This window comes from Carassius auratus, unplaced genomic scaffold (genome assembly GCF_003368295.1).
Source record: "Carassius auratus strain Wakin unplaced genomic scaffold, ASM336829v1 scaf_tig00214320, whole genome shotgun sequence".
NCBI classification, from domain to species: domain Eukaryota; kingdom Metazoa; phylum Chordata; class Actinopteri; order Cypriniformes; family Cyprinidae; genus Carassius; species Carassius auratus.
In genome coordinates, this window is record NW_020527612.1 from 185,435 (window position 1) to 209,532 (window position 24,098).

The 24,098-nt window shown below is 36.6% G+C and overlaps 1 protein-coding gene across 1 annotated transcript; it reads left to right on the top strand.

Moving 5' to 3' along the window:
* Positions 1-6,677: 6,677 nt before the first annotated feature.
* LOC113091807 (zinc finger protein 845-like) lies at positions 6,678-24,010 on the top strand. Its single transcript, XM_026257434.1, has 2 exons — positions 6,678-6,731; positions 21,485-24,010. The coding sequence occupies exon 2, from the start codon at positions 21,613-21,615 to the stop codon at positions 23,638-23,640; it is 2,028 nt and encodes a 675-aa protein (XP_026113219.1). The 5' UTR covers positions 6,678-6,731; positions 21,485-21,612; the 3' UTR covers positions 23,641-24,010.
* Positions 24,011-24,098: the final 88 nt, after the last annotated feature.

Consider the following 24,098-nt stretch of genomic DNA (forward strand, 5'->3'; position numbering starts at 1 on the left):
TCCTTCTTCTTCTTCTTCTTCTTCTTCTTCTTCTTCTTATTTTTCTGGCCGGAAAATTTTTGGACACCTACTCCTCCTAGACCGTTCAAGCTACATACTCCAAACTCGGGTCAGACCTTCATACTGTTCTGACTCGGTGTGCTATATCTTTTCAAACTGGTTTGAGTTATGGTTTTCTTAAAAATTTATATAAAAAATTAGGGCTGGGTAAAAAAAACGATTTTTCGATTAATCGTTTTTTAAAATGTGGTCGATTCAAAATCGATTCTCAAAAGCCATGAATCGATTTTTTTTTTCCATATTTATTTCCGCAGACATTGAACGTAAGATTAGCGTTAATCTAATTACAAATCTTCTCCACTAGATGTCACCCTCTTATGTGCCTTGTGCGATGTTACCAACGAATCTGTCATTCATTCATTCAGTTTAAAGCAGTGGTTCTCAACCCGCGGCCCGTCACGAATTCAAATGCGGTCCACCATTTGCTGAACACACACACACAAAACTTTTGCAACTCACTTGAAGAAGTTAAAGCAAATGGAAACACCATATACTATGCAGCAATCATCCTTAATTGAAAGAAATGTGGCAAAAAATCTCTGGAGAGAACCTTGTATTATTATATTCGAAAGTGCTTTCCATATTTGGATCAACACAGGCTACATTTGTGAACGCACATTTTCTGCAATGTTGTGAGTCAGGTCATGCTCTCGTTCGCGTCTTACAGACTGCATCTTAAAGCCTCTTAAACTTTCTGCGTCCGCGAGTCCGCTATGGACCGCTATGCAGGCTTGATGTAAACATCGCCATCGGAGAGTGTGTACCAAGGCTCTGAGCAGACAACCGCGCGGACAGGTGCGCGTGGTCAGTTGTGTTCAAAAGCACAATTGCACATGTTCAGGCAGTGTGAAGAAGCCCATTGCCAATCAAACCAATCGGGCCGGGCTTGTGCAGTAAATGAGCGGTCATGTAATGTGTTTCGATAAGCGCGAGAAAGATGCGAAAATGTATGCTGAGTAGTTGAAACGGAGGCTCGCTTCTGACGATTACGTTTTGGTAGCACCAGCAATTAAGGAAAAAACTGAGGTTTGGAAAAGTTTTGACCTTGTTTATAATGAGAATAATGAGTGAATAATGACGCACCATCAGTGAGCGCACTGAAGCCATCTACCGTGGATTCAACCATTTTCCTCCACAAAAACACTTAAGCCTTACCTTATCTTGGTGAGTAAATGTTTTTCAAATAATAACTAAATATTATTTGAGTCTTAAATGCATAATGTAGACAGAGTAGGCTATATAAGCTAATGTTGGCATTATTATTTTATTATGTCAGCTGCTATGGCGAAGCAAATCCGGCAGAGCCTTTATCTTAATTCATTTCGTTATTGCCAAATACCCATCTTAATTTAGAATTTATTTTTAAGAAAGACTTGTTTTTATTGGTGCGTTGGCCTATTTATATGCTAAATGAGCCTATACCAGGCTAGAGTGCTTAGATATTACGATGTTACAGAGGACTTATTTTATTTCTTTGTTCAAACTTCCAAGTGGCCTATTACGTTAGTCATGTATAAATTATGTTAAGCCATGTATAAATGACTCATTCCTGACAAAAGGCAAAAGAGCTGTGTGCTGCGTACATTTGAATAATGTCGGGTTGTAAATGGGTTCGGGCTTTTAAAAAGCTGTCAATCAAAATGTACGTGTCGGGCTCGGGCCGAAATCTGTCAGGCTCGGGACATGTTGGGCTTAACTTTTAAGGCCCGATTACAGCTCTAATAGAAAATCGAATCGAGAATCGAAATCGAATCGATTTGAGAGCTTGTGAATCAAAATCGAATAGATCTTGAACATCTGAATCGATACCCAGCCCTATTAAAAATCATGAAAATGCCCATAGACTTTCATTGACAGGATGTTCAGATGACCCAAGCTCCAAATCCCATTAGACTCAATCAAGCTTTGATGCTAATCAATTTAAACTCATTCAAACTCATCTAATCTATCTATCTATCTATCTATCTATCTATCTATCTATCTATCTATTTATCTATTTCTATCTATCTATCTATCTGACTATTTCTATCTATCTATCTATCAATCTGACTACTTCTATCTATCTATCTATCTATCTATCTATCATAGATCATAAATCATGGTAAACTATGATAAATCATGCTAGAATCAGTAAATCATACTTGAACATGATAAATCGTGGTTTACTATAGTAAATCATGGTAAACTATGGTAAATCATGGTAAACTATGATAAATCATACTAGATACACGATTTACCATGTTCAAGTATGATTTACTGATTCAGTAAATCATACTTGAACATGGTAAATCGTGGTATACTATAGTAAATCTTGGTAAACTATGGTAAATCGTGGTAAATAATGGTAAACTATGGTAAATCATGGTAAACTATGGTAAATCGTGGTAAACTATTGTAAATCATGCTAGAATCAGTAAAGCATACTTGAACATGGTAAATCATGGTATAATATAGTAAATCATGGTAAACTATGGTAAATCGTGTTAAATCATGGTAAACTATGGTAATTCTATCTATCTATCTATCTGTCCTAATAATATGCTAATCATGCTAAAATCATGCTAGCAACATGCTAATCATGCTAGAAACATGCTAGCAACATGCTAGCGACATGCTAGCAACATGCTAATCATGCTAAAAACATGCTAGCAAACATTCTAATCATGCTAGAGACATGCTAGCGACATGCTAATCATGCTAAAATCATGCTAGCAACATGCAAGTTGCATGTTAATCATGCTAGAAACATGCTAACAAAATGCTAATCATGTTAGAAAAATGTTTGCAACATGCTAATCAAATGCTAATCATGCTTGAAATATACTAGCAACATGTTTGTCATGATAACAATATGCTAGCAACATGCTATTAACATGCTAATCATGCTAGAAACATGCTAGCAACATGCTAGTCGCATGCTAGTCATGCTAGAAACATGCCAGCAACATGCTAGTCATGCTAACCACATGCTAGTAACTTGCTAATCATACTATAAACATGCTAGCAACATGTTAATCATGTTAGAAACATGGTAGTGACATGCTAGTCATGGTATAAACATGCTATTCGCATGTTAGTTGCATGCTAATCATGCTAGAAACATGCTAACAACATGCTAATCATGCTAGAAATATACTAGCAACATGTTTGTCATGATAACAATATGGTAGCAACATGGTATTAACATTTTAATCATACTAGAAACATGCTAGCAACATGCTAGTTGCATGGTAGTAATGCTAGAAACATGCTAGCAACATGCTAGTCATGCTAACCACATGCTAGCAACATGTTAGTAATGCTAAAAACATGACAGCGACATGCTAGTCATGTTAACAACATGCTAGTAACTTGCTTATCATGCTAGAAACATGTTAGTCGCATGCATTCTTTCTGTCAAACTAATCTATCTATCATTCTTTCTTTTGAGCTAATCTATATCATTCTTTCTAACTAATCTATCTGTAGTTCTTTCTAACTAATATATCTTTCTTTCTTTCAGCTAATCTATCAATCTAACTTTAAACTATAAACTAACTTCTTTAAACTTATTCAAACTTTTTGGTCAGGCTTTCTCAAGCCAACTTAATGTTTGTCTCAACAAACTTTTTTTCTAGTTTTTTTAATAAGTCACATTAATGAAAAAATTACTTAGATGTCTCAATTGAACTATGGACTAATCTAGTCTAAGCCCTGTCTGTGAAACCATGCGTATATCTGTTTACATACAAAGTTAGCTATTTCTGTAGTGGGTACGAGTAAATACAGTTCTTTACAATCTGTAATACACATTATCATTATTTAGGTCACTTAATCAAATCATGTTAAACAGTATGCACAACAACAGCATGGTTAAACTGAGGATAATTTTTCATTACTTTGAGACAATATGCTTTTTCTTTTTACTTTAGTTTATATGAATTATTTCCTCTCTCAGGTGCAAAAACCATCAAACGTAAATTACAGTTTACTTGCTAACACATTTGCAGTTGTTATTATAATTTTTTTTTCTATAATAATTTGTATTTAATAAATCTGAATATTATAAAAATTATTTACAATAATTTAAAATAATATATTATTAATAAGCAGTAAACTTAATTACTGTCATAAATATTAGTTTTGTATTTTTACTGTAATAATAAAAATAATAATTATTATATTTCATATTAATAGATTATTTAATCACTCTGAATGTTATAAATAATAATGTAAAATAATGTATAAAATAAATTGAAGTAATATAATTATTAATTAATTCTAAAACTAAACAAATAATAAAGAATTGTCATTACTACCATAAATTACTACCATAGTTTTACTGTATTATTATTAATATTATTATTATCATCATCATTGTACTGATTAAACTATTAAAATGATATTTAATATTATTGGTAGCTTATTTAATACATCGTAATATTATATTAATTATGAATTATAATGTACAATATTAAGTATTTTTAAAATTAAACATAAGTAAAGAATTTTCATTACTGCCATAAATATTAGCTTTGTAGTTTTACTGTTGTAATAATAATAATAATAATAATATTAATACAAATATTAAGATTATATTTCATATCAATAGTAGATGATTTAATCAATCTGAATATTATATTAATTATTAATAATGCAAATTAATATATAAAATAAATTCAAGTAATATAAATATTAATTAATTTTAAAATAAATAATTGCCATTACTACCATAAATATTAGTTTTGTCATTTTACTTTATTATTATTATACTGATCAAAATATCAAAATTATGCTTAATATTGATAGGAAATTATTTTATCAATCTTAATATTATATTAATAATGTAAAATATATAATATAAATTAAGTACATTTGGAATGCAACAAAATTTGTTGTGCTTGCATTTACCATTTCCCACATTTGTATGCATGTTAATGGAAGTCAATAGAATGAAAAGTTACTCATAGAGCAATGAGAAGCATAACACAATTTTTTATTTTATAAAATTTATTTATAAAACAAGAATGAAACTCCCTACTGATTAGAATTTACTGTAGTAGGTGTATGTTACATGGTCCATGTTTACATACATTACAGTACAATATTATTACTAAGCTTGTATAAATGGTAAGGAAATTGAAAGGCTTTAATTCTTTCGTCATTTTAGATTTGGAATATATTTCTGAATGGTATACTTGTAGAAATATCAAATTAATTTTTTATTCAGTTTTATATTATGGTCTTTGAATTTGGTTTTCTGGTCTGTATTTACGTAGATGTTTGGAGGTGATTACATCTGAGTGAAAGAGAAAAAAAAATCTGATCTAGTCATATAAAAGATCTATATATAAAAGAGCAATGATAACCAAAGTATTGAGAAATGGTTACTAGGGATTTTAAATTTCATAGAGACCTTACAATATGTATTTCTTTATTTCAAAAGCTGCAGTCCGGAGAAACCCCATTACTGCTAATGCTGCCGAAATGGAGGTTGAGGGGACCATAAGGAGGTGGCTCCAGCTGGCAGCTGATCGTGGGGGCGGGCGCAAAAGATGGCTTTTGGAGAAGGCAGCTGTGACATTGTACAGGGTTTCTGCATTTGTTTTGCATTTGTTAATGTATATGTTCTAAAATATGTTAATGTATTTGTTCGTTATTTTAATAAAATCCCTTAAAAAATGTAAATGGTTGTATTTGTGTTTTCCTGATAAATTTAAGTATGTTTGGCAGTTTCTGGGCCACATCTGGCCCGGGGACCAAGCCGACTCTCAGCCAGAAGTGTCTTAATTTATTTGGGCCAGACCTGGGCCATATAAAAACACTAAGTCTTTTTACAGGATGTGGGCCGCTTCTGGGCAAGAGGAAACTGTTTATGTATGCTTTCAGTGAATGGGCCAGTTTTGGGCCGGGGCCCCAGCCAGAACTGGACCAGAACCAGAGCAAGGATGGGCCAGACAAATTTTGCTATCTGGGTTCATGGTAGCCTATAAGTTTTGTAAGCTAACATAGCTTGCTTTTGGGATATTGTTTGTGACCCTCGTTGTCTTTTTTTCTTACTTTATCTTTGTAATTGTATTTGTTGTCGTTGTTTTTTTTTTCTATTGCATAATGATAATAATAATAAAAACTTCTTGGCAACTTTCCGGATCTTTCTTCCTCTCGTCGCTTCGCTCCAGTCCAGCGGGAGGCGCTAAACACACACGTTTGTTTGACAAACACAATTAAACCTCAGAGGAAGAAGTTCAGTTTCACCGCGCTCTCTGTTGTTGTTATTGTCGGTGTGCTGCTTTAATACAAACTGTTATTTTTCTAAAAACAAAATACAGTTTTTGAATCAGTTCAGTAAATACCTGTAATAATCTCGTCCTCACAGTCGTGACTGAGTTTTGAAGCGATCAAGAATATCTGGAGGAGTTTATCATCTGAACTGAGATCTGCTGCTGTGAAGATGGAGTTTGTGAAAGAGGAGAGAGAAGAGAACACGAGTGAACCAGAAACCAGCACAATAAAACACGAGGAACCAGAAACCAGCACAATAAAACAAGAGGAACCAGAAATAAAACACGAGGAACCAGAAACCAGCACAATAAAACAAGAGGAACCAGAAATAAAACACGAGGAACCAGAAACCTGCAGAATAAAACACGAGGAACCAGAAACTTTGAAAATAAAACAAGAGGATAAAGCAGGTTGGTGTTAATTCTTCATTCACCTTTAGTGACTGTTTGTGGTAAGCTTCTTTTTTTTTTTTTAGCCCTGGAGAATGTCTGTGTAGATGCGCCCGCGTGTGTGTGTGTGTGTGAGTGTGTGTGTTTAAGCAACTTAAGTCTGATAACACTATAATCAGCACAGTCTGTGCAACAATAATATGCTGTGCTGCATGGATGTTGCCTGTTACATGTTTGTTTTTGACAAAAAAAAAAACGTTTATTTATGGTTAGTGAATTTTTTTTTAAGTCACTGAAATAAGGCCATGATACACATACAGAACATTTGTTCACAAAACATGATAAATGTTATTTTGAATAATGTGTATTACCAGACAGTTGAACAGTATTTTTTCTACTATCAAATGTGCACCAGCTACTGTTTGGTTACCCACATTCTTCAAAATATCTTTTTTCTTTTGTGTTCACCGCAAGAAAGATATTAACGGTTTAGTTCACCCAAAACTGAAAATGAGGCCATGTTTTACTCACTCTCAAGAACTCTTTAGGTGTATATGACTGATTTATTCCAGATTAATCCAATCTGATTTATATAAATAATTATTCTGGTTCTTCCAAGCGTTAGAATTGGAGTAGTGTTTTTGTTCAATAGAGCTTGGGAAACTACGTCACTGTGCATTGCATTCTGGGTAGTCGGTCCATTTTTGGGGACACACTTATCAGTAAAAGTGAAAGTGACATGACATACAGATCAAGTGTAAGATTGCATATAAAGAAAAACTCAAGGAAGCAAAGATGCGGTATTTAGAAAAAAATCAAGACAATCAATGAACTCAATCTGCACGAACACAAAGAGTGGTCAGATGATCTTAAAGAGCTGCCGCTCGTAACCAATGTCTTTACTTACCTTGTTTGTAGTGTCAGAGCGTACACCTCTGATCAGTTTAAAAATGATAAATCTCTCAAGTCTCACCTGCAATTTACAAATGGATGGGTGCAGAACCTACAAAATTTTCAGCGTCAACGAGCGAGTTACACTGCCCCTTTACTTTTTAATATGCGTTCTTGTAAACTGTACAAATTAACCTCAGTGTGTTATGATGCACAAATAAAGAGATACAGAATTGATAAATTTTGCCGTTTATTACTGTAACAGGTGGTATGCAATATGCATAACACTGATAATGCAGGAGATGTGGTTCATGCATAGGTAACATTTAATGTAAGTCTGTCAAATCAATTAATCACATTCAAAAAAAGTTTTTTATATAACGTACATTTGTGTATATTTATATATAAATGCACATACATACGTGTGTATTTATCAGACCAAAGGGACAATCCTTCTTTTCCTTCTTACTGCTGCTAACCAAGCCATGTGACGCCGCTTTGTTAACTCGGAGACCTGAGATCAAGGTGCGGTTTTCCAGCGGGAAAATTTTTCCATGCCGGTCATGAGTACGAGTATGGCAGTTAATTACACAACAAGCTTTTACCATTGTTACTTATTTTTTAGCTGTAGAGAGCAAACAAAACAGTCTATTATCAATCCAATACAATACATACAGCAGCGTCCGTGTCCCAAAGTCCCAGAATGCATTGCGTTGCTGACGACATGTTCCCAGACTCTATAGTCCAAAAGAAGTCAAATAAAGTAGGGATGCACCGAAATGAAAATTCTTGGCTGAAACCGAAAAAGTGAAAACCAAGGCCGAAAACCGAAATAAATTATGGCAATTATTAGTGCCATTGCAGTTATTGCTATGCCCATGTACTAACTTTACTAAAATTAAGACATTGCAATTGCATAAATTAATATTAAAGTTTCAAATAGGGCTGGGCGATATATCTAACGATATGATCATGCGCATCTAATCAGTAAAGCTGCTTCCGTGATCACTGCTAAAATTGCCATCACCTGCTTATAATTGGAGTGGCATTTAATAGACAGAGCCGTAGATCGTTGATAAGCTACGCAATATCGCGTTCATTATCGCAGATGAATCGCCTTCGATAATGAACGCGATATGAATACATATATTATATATATATTAATACTATATATTATATATATATTAATACAATAAAATAAAAAACAAAGTAAAAAATTTGAACTTAGTTTTTCAGATATTTTCACAGCCCTAGGCGATTCTAGCCCGAATCTGTATCTCTGTATGCATGAGACTGTCTGAATACTGGCAGAATTCACATTTCTCTTGTAAAAAGAGAAACATTGTACAGAAGTATTATTTGCTGTATGCGAGTGTCCGAAGCTGCAGTTGCTGTGTGACCATGTAAAAAAAAAACACCTGGACGCGCTCCTTGAGAAGGTCGTTAAAATCTATTTCCTATTTTCGTTTTCGAAACTTGTGTTGGTTGGTCAAATCAATTCGTGCAATAGATTTTGCGAACATAAAGTGACAGTCGACACCGACACGGTTTTAGACTAGACAGGAGAAGGGATGGGAAAAGATCTGGCCTGTTTTTCCAGAACTTTGTGACAAGTTAAAGCGGTGTCGAGCTGTTTTAATGCATTTTTTATATGTATTATGGTGCCCGAACATTTTGTTTACTGCAGGCGCAGCCATCATTAGTAAGCACGAACCGTTGACTCAGACAGTGAATGAGACGAAGCGAACGCACTAGAGCCCGACCGATATGGTTTTTTTTTTCTAGAACGCACAGCCCATAGTGTGACATCCGTTAACCAATAGTGTAAGCATAGATGAAGTCACAAGGTTTTTTTTAATTAAGGAAGATAGCCTTCGTTTGTATGTAGGCCTAGGAAATTTATATATTTACAGTACTTATTTAAATATAATTAATATTATTTTATTGCTTTTGTATTAGTTGTTTGAAGAGTAAAAAAAAATTGGTCGGTCTTAATGCAAATTTACAATCAGCAAGTTGGTCGGGTTACGGCAAACAAGAATATTTTTAACGATGGCGTAATCTTTAGATCTAGTGCTGACTCCAGCCATGGAGTATTTCATCATTTCGATGACATTGCTGGTGGCAGAGCAGATGTTTTGTTTTAGATCTGGTGCTGACTGTGTGGACAAATTAATCTTGATAATATCAGATAACTTTGATAGAAAGATATGTAATGGATTACAATCAAACAAAACTTCAGACAACAGTCAATACTTTGTTGGCCAGTTACCAATCAATGATTAATTGTGTTCAGTCTGGTGTGAAAAGGTTGCATTAGCAATTCCGCAAAGGAGAGCTCAGTTCAGTGTTGTTGTCTGTCAGACGCGGCTCTCTCTTCACCTGCGCACCGAACACCGTGTGCGAGTAACCAGCTGCTCAGTTCAGCTTTTCCGTGTCTTGAGTTTGAATGCTTTAAAGTTTTTTGAATGGTCAAATTGGCAAGTGTTAAGGCTTAATAACACGTGAAAATGTTACGCTTTCATGACGACACGCAGCAGCATTCTGTCAACTGTCCTGAGCATCTTTTTAGACAGGCCTCAGCCAGATGGTTGAGATCGACTAGTAAAGGTGGGATATTTTTTCCTATTGAAAGAGCGATCATAGCTCACTATCAGCAGTTATTTTATCTATGTTCATAACATTTCTTATAGATTATTCCTCGGTGTAAGAGATAAATAAAGATCAGATAAAGATAAATTAGCACAGTACCAGTAAGAGTGATTGCGTGTGTGAATTAGTCATACTGTCTCTATATTATTGTGAAGATGTGGGTTGTAAATAGCCTAGTTACTTCAAAAGTAGAAATATATGCTAAAGTTTTGAGATTCTGAGCTACTTTAGTAATAAATCACAGGACAGCTCTGACAACTAGTTTCTGCATTCCTCTGTGTGCGCGATCTTCACATATGAGTGTTCATGCCAACTGTTTATATGAGTGTTCATGCCACAATGCAGCTGCGCGAACATGGTAGCTCAAAATAATAATACACATCCGACCGTCTAATCACTTGAATGTCCAAACCATAAAACAAATACAACTGACAAAGTTTAGTGAAGACGCAAGGCTCACCGCTCGTGCGCCATCACTATGTGTTGAACCGGTGTTCACCTCCGTGCTTTGCTTTTATGCCACTGACTGGAGAGCAGAGTAATGTGGCTACACACGCGGTAGTATACTTTTAAGGGAGAAGTATTAGGATTAAAAAAACAAAATAATCGACATGGTCAAATTAAGTCAGTTAGATGTTCTGAATTTCTGTTTCGATTACTTTTCAATTAATCATCCAGCCCTAGGTGAAGCCAGGAGTCCAGATCAAAGTCCACTTTGGCACACCGCAGTTCTCTAATGGGATAAAGAGAAGAATTCTGAACAGTATGATCTAGATGGATCTTAGATTTGAGATTGAGATTGCAATCGTCCTCTTTACCTCACTTGGTCATCACCACCGTGTGGCTTCGCACTTACAGTCTTATCATCCCCGTCCTGCTTACCTGCAGGCCCGTTTCCCGTACCCGTGAAAAATCAGTCTTGCGTACCTGCGAAACTATCCTCTTTCATGTACTTGCGAAAAACAGTTTCACGTACAGGCAAAACGTACGCGTACCTAGGCCTGTCACGATAACAAATTTTGCTGGACGATAAATTGACCTAGAAATTATCGCGATAAACAATAATATTATCGTTCTAAGACCAGTTTCAACTAATATAATGATAATGGCATAATAACGCAGGTACACCTTTTCATTGATCAATAAACTTTTATTTTGTTTTATGACAGATTCGGAGCAAGAAATACCAACATGTTGACTTTGTGTGGCTTAAAATTAAATAATTTTGTATTTTATATTATGTTTATATGCCAGTTATGGATGCTCATATTGACCATTTAACCGTTAACTGTAAGTAAATATTTTGACTGATGAAGGGGCCGTTCCACTGATCTATACATTATTGATCAGTGGGCCGTTCACATATCGCATTTTTTGGGTGCTCAAGTTCGTATATTTCAAAGTTGATGCGCAGTATACGCTCATAATGGAAGTGATGCGCTCGTTTTTTTTCCAGACGTGTCCGCACCTCATCCAGTTAAAAACATCTCAGCTTTTCAGAATGAATTAAGAACACCAGGTCATGTGACAAGAAACAACTCAATCAGCTTCCCTCGGGGTGAAATTCCAGAAATTCCCTGTTGTTTTTGAAAAATGGTGTGCACCCAAACTCTGCAGAGTTTTTTACTTTGCTTCGCAAAATGCTTGGCTTGGTCATCTCACCGTTTGTAGCACGTGTTTCCTAATCCGTTGAGAAACCAGCAGTGAAGGTCCACAAGCCCTCAGACGTCAGTCCCCCTTTCCCTGAAACCTTTTTGGGGTTTAGGGCTAAACCCTTTGTGGTTTTATGGTGATCAGCCAACTCACATCCTCAGGTCCCGGATGATCAGCTGTGGAATCCCGTCACTCATCGCCAAGTTTGTAGTGGAAATTCTAATTCAGTAACAATTTTGTTTTTGTATTGCTTTAATTCTCTGCAGAGAATGATCTGGTTTACACACAGCTTGAGTCTGGGTGCAAGAGATAACACACAGACTCACAGTCCACTTTTTTAAGTATGTAAAAAGATATATTGAAGGACAGGTAGGACCTCTGAGCCAATTATGTTGCTCAGTGCACATCACTTCATAATTCATGTACATCTCATACACCTCTCCCTGTTATGGACTAGGGCTGTCACTTTTGTGATAAAATCATTTTCGATTTTTAAGACATAAGTGTTCATTGAATCGATTGTAAAATCGATTTTTCCATGTCTAAAAAAAAAAGACGTTTCCTTTTTCAACGTCAAATAACGGACGAACGTAAAAAGAGTGCTGGAAATGCACAAGTCAACAATATTTCTTATTTATTGGTATGAAGTACAAACAGCAACAGGAGTGCAACATTCTCGAAAAAATATATGTGCAGAGGGGAAGGCTGCAGAGTCAGAGGAGGGCGGGTCTCTTGTCAGAGAGTCGATTTAAAAGAATGGCGGAGGCTGCTCCAGATACCCCACTGCGTCCAGCGCTGAAACAAAAGTGGATGCAAAAGTACCGACGAAAGTGGGAAGAATCAAATGCTTGGCTGGAAAGTGTCCGTGGAAATGAGTATCAAGCACATTTTGTCGGCGAGTGTTCTCTGTTGCGCACGGTGGCTTGTCAGATGTGCGACAGCATGCCTCGGAAGAACAACATTCATACACTTTACAATAAGGTTCATTTATTAAACATTAGTGTATTAAATAACAATGAGTAAGAAATACATTTGTTACAGTATTTATTCATCTATGTTAGTTAATAGAAATAAAGCTGTTCATTGTTCATGTTAGTTCAGTGCATTAACTAGGCTACTATTAACAAGATTATAATATAGTATTATTAAATGTGGAAATTAACATGAACAAAGATGAACAATTGCTGTATAAGTGCAGATCATTATTAGTTAATGTTAATGTAGTTAACTAATGAACCTTATTTCAAAGTGTTTATTATGGTTAAGGTGTACAGTCAGACACATAAGCATTATATTAATAATAGATAAGATAGATATATTTAATAATAAAAATATAGTGCCTAAGTGAAGCAAATAATTGCATTATTCAATAGGCTATTGTAGAATTAACAATAGACTATATAAAATAGATTAACTTACTAATAAAAAAAAAAAGTGAAATGTGAAAATTTAGAAAATGTTTGTAGATCGGTTATTTATTATGTGGTTTCACTGTTTGGATGGTGTAACTGTCTGCAAACAATGACAAATATTTTATCCAAAAACTGTGTTCATGCTGCCTTAATTACTAAAGTTCATTAGCTTTAATATTTTTATGAAAACATCATTTAGGTTGTGATTTACCACCACTCGCACGTCATCGGACCTGTGGGCATCGTGCATAGGAATCGTTACCATATTTCTTGTTAGCATTTTTATTTATCGCTGTCTTGTTTGTATTTGGCCAGTTTGGAGAAAGCCTCACCAAACCTGACCAGCCAGCGTTTGCGATCACGAGAACTTGTGCAAACGCAGATGGCTGACATGAAGACTCAACACTAAATTAATGTGCTTGAATGCATAAACTGTTTGTATGCGCTCAAATCTGCCAATCTAAAGGAAACGCTGTGTTTGAGGAAATTGTTAATTACCATAGACTTAGAATTTGCAACTATTACAGTTATTACACTTATATACAAAATTTTGTATTATGCTTGCTATAGAGTGTGTGACGTCACATGCACTACGTGACGCGGTTGTCAAAGCAGCCGTCACAGCCCTAAGCCTCACATGCATTTTTGTGTGCTTTTCATCAAATTTGTTCATGTGTCATTTGAGAACGGTTGGATGAATCAACATGAATTCCATAACTTTTTGCCAGAATGGTCTGATGTTGATCTGAGACAATTTTCGTGAAAATCAACTTACCGTCTAGGACGTGTTTGAAAAAGTATGTTTTTCGTACTGTGGGATTACAAATTTATAAAATGTTAAATCTAGGTTCCAGTATAATAGTAGACTTTTTGGGGTAATAAAACTGACATCCAAGAAGCTCAAATCAGGAAAATCAAGTGTCTGAGACATTAACCTTTTGTCTTTGTGTTCTTCCTTGAAGCTCAAGGCACAGCTGTGCCTTTTGTCTCTGTGATAATTTGAAGGTATCAGTGATACTGTCAGGCACCTCTGTATTTAAATGACACTGTTATGCTGATAAGATCAAGGCTGGGAAGATGCCAGTGTCTGGTACTTTCCTGATTGCATTTGCATGCTTTGTTAAAATGGTCTCCACCTCTACTGTATGGATCCCTCCCACTTGAATGTATATAAAAACTACGATGTCTTAAGGACAAGTTAAGCCGCGTTTCCACCGCAGGAACTTTACCCAGGAACTAGGGACTTTGGCCTGGTACTTGGTGTGTTTCCACCGCAGGAACCAGGAACTAAATAAAGTTCCGGGTAAAAAATGCCCCTCAGAAAGTCCCTGCTGGCGAGGTGGTACTTTTTCAGAGTTCCGGAACTTTCGGGGGCGGGACTTTGACGCTAAACATCCTGATTGGTTGAGTCCACGCAGCATTGGTTGAGTTCAACCACCATTTATTCAGATCAACATTTCCAAAATATTACTGTTATTGTGTCATGAAATGTAATTTTAAAAGTATTTCAGACGAGAATGTTGTTGTTTAAAACTCAAATCTTTTGTTTATTTATAAAGACAGCGCATATTTAAAAATGTGTTTCGCCGATCTCTGAGACGATGAGCTCCACGCAATCAGCGGAAGATCAGTCCTCATGTATCCGCCGAAAAGCAGCCTCACCTTGGATAGACCTTCTGATATGTGCCGCTGGCTCTGATGTCTCTTTAGTGGTTAAACATAACATATAATTTAACTGCGGGGTAGATCTAACAGGTTTTCTTTGGTCTGTATTCAATTTACCTATATGTTAAAATGAAAATAAAAATGAAAATAAAAAAGGCAAGTCTATAATATTTAGTTTTTTATTGTAAAAAATATCCCTGAAGTAAGTACATTTCTGCAGCTTTTGTTATGTTTAAATGAAAACGAAAGGAGGCAGTAGTATTTTATATCCTATTTTGTGTTATTGTAAATATACTGAGGGGAAAATTGCTGTAGCCAAAGCCATCTGAGTTCACGCATCATTGGTTGAGTTCAAACACCATTTATTTGGATCATTTTCAAATATTACTGTTATTGTGTCATGAAATGTAATTTTAAAAGTATTTCAGGCGAGAATGTAGTTGTTTAAAACTCAAATCTGGGGTTTATTTATAAAGACAGCGCCTATTTAAAAATGTGTTTCGTCGATCTCTGAGAGACTCGATCAGCGGGAGCTCAGTCCTCATGTATCCGCAGAGTGCAGCCTCTCCTGGGATAGACCTTCTGATATGTGCCGCTGGCTCTGATGTGTCTTTAGTGGTTAAACATAAAATATAATTCAGCTGCGGATTCAATCTAACAGGTTTTCCTTGGTCTGTATTCAATTTATCCATATGTTAAAATGAAAATAAAAAAGGCAAATTTATATAATATTTCGTTTCATTGTAGTGGCTGCATATACACATATCCCTGAACTAAGTACATTTCTGCAGCTGTTATTATGCTTAAATGAAAACCAAAGGAGGCAGTGGTATTTGATATCCTATTTCGTTTTATTGTAAATACACAGTAAGCAAAATTGCAGTAGCCAAGACGAGCTGACTGAAGTTATCAAGAACGCTGCTGTTTATAGATTTACCGGACTTGCGTCGTTGTGGACATCACACTCCCCAGTCGAATGCACAAAGTCTGAACTAACTACCAATGATGCACGTCCAAAATCAGCGTACTTTTTTTTTTTTAAATCAGCGGTACTTTGTATTGAGAAACGCGCATGGACCTACGTCACCAGTCATTTGCCTAATCTTCCCGGTACTTTACACCGCGGTGGAAACGCAGAAAGCAACAGGTCTGGGGGGGGGGGGGAAAGTTCCTGGGAAAAAAAGTTCCTGGTAAAAATGTTCCGGGTAATTTCGGTGGAAACGCGGCATTAGACTGTTGATGACTGCAGCGCCACGCAGAGCGTTCTCAATAAAGAATCCTGCTGAAGATTACCCAAGAGTCTCCTGGTCTTCGTTTCTGAGTTCCCAACAGTTTTGGTGCCGTCACCCGGATAGAGCTTCTCATCTGAATCCAGATTGAAGCTGCAATCTCAACAAAGATCTGACTTCATTCCAGACTGAATCTTTCTTTACAACCAATGGTTGGTGAGTGTACCACTATCCAAAAGAACATTTAAGACCAAAACAAATTTGTTAGCCTCTCCGCCGTCAGAGAAGAGTTAACAGGCAGCTGTAGGGTTTGGTTAACTAAGTTAACCTCTAAAAAGGATATTTTATAGATGAAAATAATACTCTGTTAGGCAGGGAAGATTAGCATCACATGCTAATATTTTGCTACCCTCTGTGTCTGGCAGGGAAGTTTAGCGTAAAGTGCTAAAAGTTTGTGTTGTGAGATCTGCTGTTCATATGTTCATTTATTAGTGTGTTACATGATTAGAATGTTGTCCCCGTTTTAAAATAAAGCACAGCAATGATATTTGAGTGTATTTTCCCTTTTCAGGAAAAGTGTCGAAAAAGTATCGAATCGCAATTCTTGACTAGGTATCGGTATCGTAACATTAATTTTGGTATCGTGACAACACTAATGCAGACGAGGTGAAGGCCACTGTCAAAGAAACCTGGGCTTCCATACCACCTCAGCAGTGCCACAAACTTAGCACTTTCATGCCGTGCCGAATTGAGCCAGTAATTAAAGCAAAAGGAGCCCCTACGAAGTATTGAGTACATGTACATGAATGAACGTACTTTCCAGAAGGCAAACAAGTCACTAAAAATGGTTTTCAAATTTGTTGATGAATGAATGTTGAATTGGTGGGTTTTTGTTCAATGTGAGCCAAAATCATCACAATTAAAATTACCAAAGACAGTGTGAATCTACAATTTAATTTTCATAGTCATGAAATATATAATTAGGTAATATATACACAGTACAGACCAAAAGTTTGGACACACCTTCTCATTCAAAGAGTTTTCTTTATTTTCATGACATATATATATATATATATATATCTAAATTAGTTGTTGGCATGACTATGAAAATTATAGATTCACACTGAAGGCATCAAAACTATGAATTAACGCATGTGGAATTAAATATGGAATTATATACATAACAAAAAAGTGTGAAACGACTGAAAATGTCATATTCTAAGTTCTTCAAAGTAGCCACCTTTTGCTTTGATTACTGCTTTGCACACTATTGGCATTCTCTTGATGAGCTTCAAGAGGTAGTCACCTGAAATGGTCTTCCAACAGTCTTGAAGGAGTTCCCGAGAGATGCTTAGCACTCGTTGGCCCTTTTGCCTTCTGTCCTGGTCCAGCTCACCACTAAACCATCTCGATTGGGTTCAAGTCTGGTGACTGTGGAGGCCAGGTCATCTGGCGCAGCACCCCATCACTCTCCTTCTTGGTCAAATAGACCTTGATGCCTTCAGTGTGACTCTACAGTTTTCATAGTCATGAAAATAAAGAAAACTCTTTGAATGAGAAGGCATGTCCAAACTTTTGGTCTGTTCTATCTATCTATCTATCTATCTATCTATCTATCTAACTATCTACATATATATACTGTTTAATAACAATATCATGCATATGATCCTTTGTGTAAAGGTCTTCTTTTAATTTTTGATGAGTAAACTGTAGCCTAAGACTATCCTACGTTTTGAAATTAACTCACTGTAAATTTTTTAATGTTTTTTTTTTTTAAAGATGTTACAATGGTATATCATAATGTTATTGTTGTTTTACTTCCTCCTCTTATCTCATTTTACAATTACATCCATATAGAAATCCATCCCATTGCACAACCTGGCGGTAGTTTCGCGAATTATTTTAACACGCGACTGACTTGGGGTTAACGCCACGGCCCTGTTGTCCCATTTAGGTTGTCCACCTACTGTATACACTGCCCCAGTTTTTCTTGAGCTGATCTCAAAGATCTAATACTTTTTCCACGTACACAAAAGGCCTTTTTCTCTCAAATATTGTTCACAAAGCTCTCAAAATCTGTGTTAGTGAGCCCATCTACTCTGCCGAGATAATCCATCCACCTCACAGGTGTGGCATATCAAGATGCTGATTAGACAGCATGATTACTGCACAGACCTTAGGCTGGCCACAATAAAAGGCCACTCTAAAATGTGCAGTTTTATCACATAGCACAATGCCACAGATCTCGCAAGTTTTAAGGGAGCATGCAATTGGCATGCTGACTACAGGAATGTCCACCAGAGCTGTTGCCCATGAATTGAATGTTAATTTCTCTACCATAAGCCGTCTCCAAAGGTGTTTCAGAGAATTTGGCAGTACATCCAGCCAGCCTCACAACCGCAGATCACATGTAACCACACCAGCCCAGGACCTCCATATCCAGAATCTTCACCTCCAAGATCGTCTGAGGCCAGCCACCCAGACAGCTGCTTGCAACAGTCGCGTTGCACAACCAAAGAACTTCTGCACAAACTGTCAGAAACCATCTCAGGGAAGCTCATCTGCATGCTCGTCGTCCTTGTCGGGGTCTCAACCTGACTGCAGTTCATCGTCGAAACTGACTTGAGTGCAAAAATGCTCACATTCGATGGCATCTGGCACTTTGGAGAGGTGTTTTCTTTACACATAAATCCAGGTTTTCACTGTACAGGGCAGATGACAGATAGTATGTATGACATTGTGTGGTTGAGCGGTTTGCTGATGTCAGTGGTGGCGGTGGGGTTATGGTATGTGCAGGCCAATGTTAAGGACAACGAACAGAGGAGCATTTTATTGATAGAATATTGAATGCAAAAAGATACCTTGACGATATTCTGGGGCCCATTTTTGTGCCATTCATCCACGACCATCACCTCATGTTGCAGCATGATAATGCACGGCCCCATGCTGCAAGGATCTGAACTCAATTCCTGGAAGCTGAAAACATACTGGCCGGCATACTGACTGGAGATGTCCCCTATTGAGCATGTTTGGGATGCTCTGGATTGGATGGATCTTTTAGATGGAACTTGTTCAAGTTCCTGACAATTTCCAGTAACTTCGCACAGCGATTGAAGAGGAGTGAGGTGGATGGATTAGGAGGATGGATGGAGGAGAAGTGCTCACTAACACAGATTTAGACAATGTTTAAGAGAAATAGGCCTTTTGTGTACACAGGTAAAGTCTTATATCATTGAGTTCAGCTCAAGAAAAATGGGGGCAAAAACTAAAGTGTTGCATTTATAATTTATATATATATATATATATATATATATATATATATATATATATATATATATATATATACAGTATTGTTCAAAATAATAGCAGTACAATGTGACTAACCAGAATAATCAAGGTTTTTCGTATATTTTTTTATTGCTACGTGGCAAACAAGTTACCAGTAGGTTCAGTAGATTCTCAGAAAACAAATGAGACCCAGCATTCATGATATGCACGCTCTTTAGGCTGTGCAATTGGGCAATTAGTTGAATTAGTTGAAAGGGGTGTGTTCAAAAAAATAGCAGTGTGGCATTCAATCACTGAGGTCATCAATTTTGTGAAGAAACAGGTGTGAATCAGGTGGCCCCTATTTAAGGATGAAGCCAACACTTGTTGAACATGCATTTGAAAGCTGAGGAATATGGGTCATTCAAGACATTGTTCAGAAGAACAGCGTACTTTGATTAAAAAGTTGATTAGAGAGGGGAAAACCTATAAAGAGGTGCAAAAAATGATAGGCTGTTCAGCTAAAATGATCTCCAATGCCTTAAAATGGAGAGCAAAACCAGAGAGACGTGGAAGAAAACGGAAGACAACCATCAAAATGGATAGAAGAATAACCAGAATGGCAAAGGCTCAGCCAATGATCACCTCCAGGATGATCAAAGACAGTCTGGAGTTACCTGTAAATACTGTGACAGTTAGAAGACGTCTGTGTGAAGCTAATCTATTTTCAAGAATCCCCCGCAAAGTCCCTCTGTTAAAAAAAAGACATGTGCAGAAGAGGTTACAATTTGCCAAAGAACACATCAACTGGCCTAAAGAGAAATGGAGGAACATTTTGTGGACTGATGAGAGTAAAATTGTTCTTTTTGGGTCCAAGGGCCACAGGCAGTTTGTGAGACGACCCCCAAACTCTGAATTCAAGCCACAGTACACAGTGAAGACAGTGAAGCATGGAGGTGCAAGCATCATGATATGGGCATGTTTCTCCTACTATGGTGTTGGGCCTATTTATCGCATACCAGGGATCATGGATCAGTTTGCATATGTTAAAATACTTGAAGAGGTCATGTTGCCCTATGCTGAAGAGGACATGCCCTTGAAATGGTTGTTTCAACAAGACAATGACCCAAAACACACTAGTAAACGGGCAAAGTCTTGGTTCCAAACCAACAAAATTAATGTTATGGAGTGGCCAGCCCAATCTCCAGACCTTAATCCAATTGAGAACTTGTGGGGTGATATCAAAAATGCTGTTTCTGAAGCAAAACCAAGAAATGTGAATGAATTGTGGAATGTTGTTAAAGAATCATGGAGTGGAATAACAGCTGAGAGGTGCCACAAGTTGGTTGACTCCATGCCACACAGATGTCAAGCAGTTTTAAAAAAACTGTGGTCATACAACTAAATATTAGTTTAGTGATTCACAAGATTGCTAAATCCCAGAAAAAAAAAATGTTTGTACAAAATAGTTTTGAGTTTGTACAGTCAAAGGTAGACACTGCTATTTTTTTGAACACACCCCTTTCAACTAATTGCCCAATTGCACAGCCTTAAGAGCGTGCATATCATGAATGCTGGGTCTTGTTTGTTTTCTGACAATCTACTGAACCTACTGGTAACTTGTTTGCCACGTAGCAATAAAAAATATACTAAAAACCTTGATTATTCTGGTTAGTCACATTGTACTGCTATTATTTTGAACAATACTGTATATATATATGGTGGTAAAGTGTTAAAAATCTGCCACCATCACAACCCTAGTAAAATTTATATATTTCTTGTTTTATACAGCATAAAGACCCTGGGGTCAAACTGACCGAAAAGAAAAATGATGCTTAAAAATGTTTTACGGGGTCTCCCTATTAAATTAGTAGAACACATTACAGTAACATTACAGCAGACAAGACAGTAAATCTAATGCAAGAAAAGTAAATTGTGTATTTACAGATGTTCTCTCAGCTTTTAACAATATACCAAAAATAAATAATTTTTACTTTTATTTCAGAATTCATTGAAGAAAAAGAGGAAAATGAAGAATCAAGTGAAGTTGAGGAGAAAAATCATGTCAAAATTGGCGGAAAACTTTGCAAGTGCGGTAAGAGTTTCACACAATCATCAAACCTCAAGGATCACATGAACATCCACACTGGAGAGAAGCAGCACGCATGTGATCAATGTGGTAAAATGTTTTTATTGGCTTCACTTCTGAAGAAACACTTGAAAGTTCATGCAAAGAAGAAGCCACATTCATGTCATTTGTGTGGTAAGAGTTTTTTGCATCTACAAAGTTTGAAAGTACATCAGAAAATACATACTGGTGTGAGAGAGTACGTGTGCGTTGAGTGTGAAAAAACTTTTAGTTCAGTGAGCAGTTTAAAACTGCACGAGAGGATTCACACTGGTGAGAAACCTTACAAGTGTTCACACTGTGACAAGAGATTCAGTCAATCATCAAGTCTGAAAACACATGAGAGGATCCACACTGGAGAGAAACCTTACAAGTGTTCACACTGTGACAAGAGATTCAATCAATCAGCATATCTGAAAACACATGAGAGGATTCACACTGGAGAGAAACCTTACAAGTGTTCACACTGTAACAAGAGATTCAGTCGTTCATCAAATCTGAAAACACATGAGAGGATCCACACTGGAGAGAAACCTTACAAGTGTTCACACTGTGACAAGAGATTCAGTCATTTATCACATCTGAAAACACATGAGAGGATCCACACTGGAGAGAAACCTTACAAGTGTTCACACTGTGACAAGAAATGCAGTGATTCATCAATTCTGAAAAGACATGAGAGGATTCACACTGGAGAGAAACCTTACAAGTGTTCACACTGTGACAAGAGATTCAGTGATTTATCAAGTTTGAAAACACATGAGAGGTTCCACACTGAAGAGAAAATTTATAAGTGTTCACACTGTGACAAGAGATTCAATAATTTATCACATCTGAAAACACATGAGAGGATTCACACCGGAGAGAAACATTACAAGTGTTCACACTGTGACAAGAAATGCAGTGATTCATCAACTCTGAAAAGACATGAGAGGATTCACACTGGAGAGAAACCATACAAGTGTTCACACTGTGTCAAGAGATTCAGTAATTCATCAAATCTGAAAACACATGAGAGGATCCACACTGGAGAGAAACCTTACAAGTGTTCACATTGTGACAAGAGATTCAATCATTTATCAAGTCTGAAAACACATGAGAGGTTCCACACTGAAGAGAAAATTTATAAGTGTTCACACTGTGACAAAAGATTCAATAAGTTATCACATCTGAAAACACATGAGAGGATCCACACTGGAGAGAAACCTTACAAGTGTTCACACTGTGACAAGAGATTCAGTGATTTATCAAGTTTGAAAACACATGAGAGGATTCACACTGGAGAGAAACCTTACAAGTGTTCACACTGTGTCAAGAGATTCAGTAATTCATCAAATCTGAAAACACATGAGAGGATCCACACTGGAGAGAAACCTTACAAGTGTTCACATTGTGACAAGAGATTCAATCATTTATCAAGTCTGAAAACACATGAGAGGTTCCACACTGAAGAGAAAATTTATAAGTGTTCACACTGTGACAAGAGATTCAATAAGTTATCACATCTGAAAACACATGAGAGGATCCACACTGGAGAGAAACCTTACAAGTGTTCACACTGTGACAAGAGATTCTGTCAGACAAGAGATCTAAAAAAACATGAGAGGATTCACACTGGAGAGAAACCTTGTAAGTGTTCACACTGTGACAAGAGATTCAATAATTTATCACATCTGAAAACACATGAGAGGATTCACACCGGAGAGAAACCTTACAAGTGTTCACACTGTGACAAGAAATGCAGTGATTCATCAACTCTGAAAAGACATGAGAGGATTCACACTGGAGAGAAACCTTACAAGTGTTCACACTGTGTCAAGAGATTCAGTAATTCATCAAATCTGAAAACACATGAGAGGATCCACACTGGAGAGAAACCTTACAAGTGTTCACACTGTGACAAGAGATTCAGTCAGACAAGAGATCTGAAAAAACATGAGAGGATTCACACTGGAGAGAAAATACATCACCGCAACGTACCTGGGAAGCGTTTCATTAAGTCATCTGTTGTACACAAAAACCAATCAAAGTAAGGCCCTGTACATGCGGAGACACAATTAGCTGTATATGTAAATATTTTGTATGGTATATGCGTTTTGTCCAGATGGATCCGGCATTCGGGGCAGTGAAAAGGCAATTTTCTTTTAAACCAGGTCCCAGAGTGGATAAATCTGAAAATGACACCTTTGGGGTTTTGTGTTCTGCCAATCCATATATTTTGTGAAACAATGATGTCATCACCGCACATCCCTACTATATTCAGACACCAAAAATTATCCAGACTCCAGATATAATTTTTTAAATACATATTTTACTAGTAGGTACTGGACACTAATACATTTATGTAAGTGAGTATAAGCAAACTGTGACATATTATACCCAAAGAATCTTCATACAGTGAACTACTAGTGAAATAGATAGATAAAATCTATCTAACTATATATAAAATTGGGAACAAAAATTATTCAGCACCTTATAAAGCACAATGTAT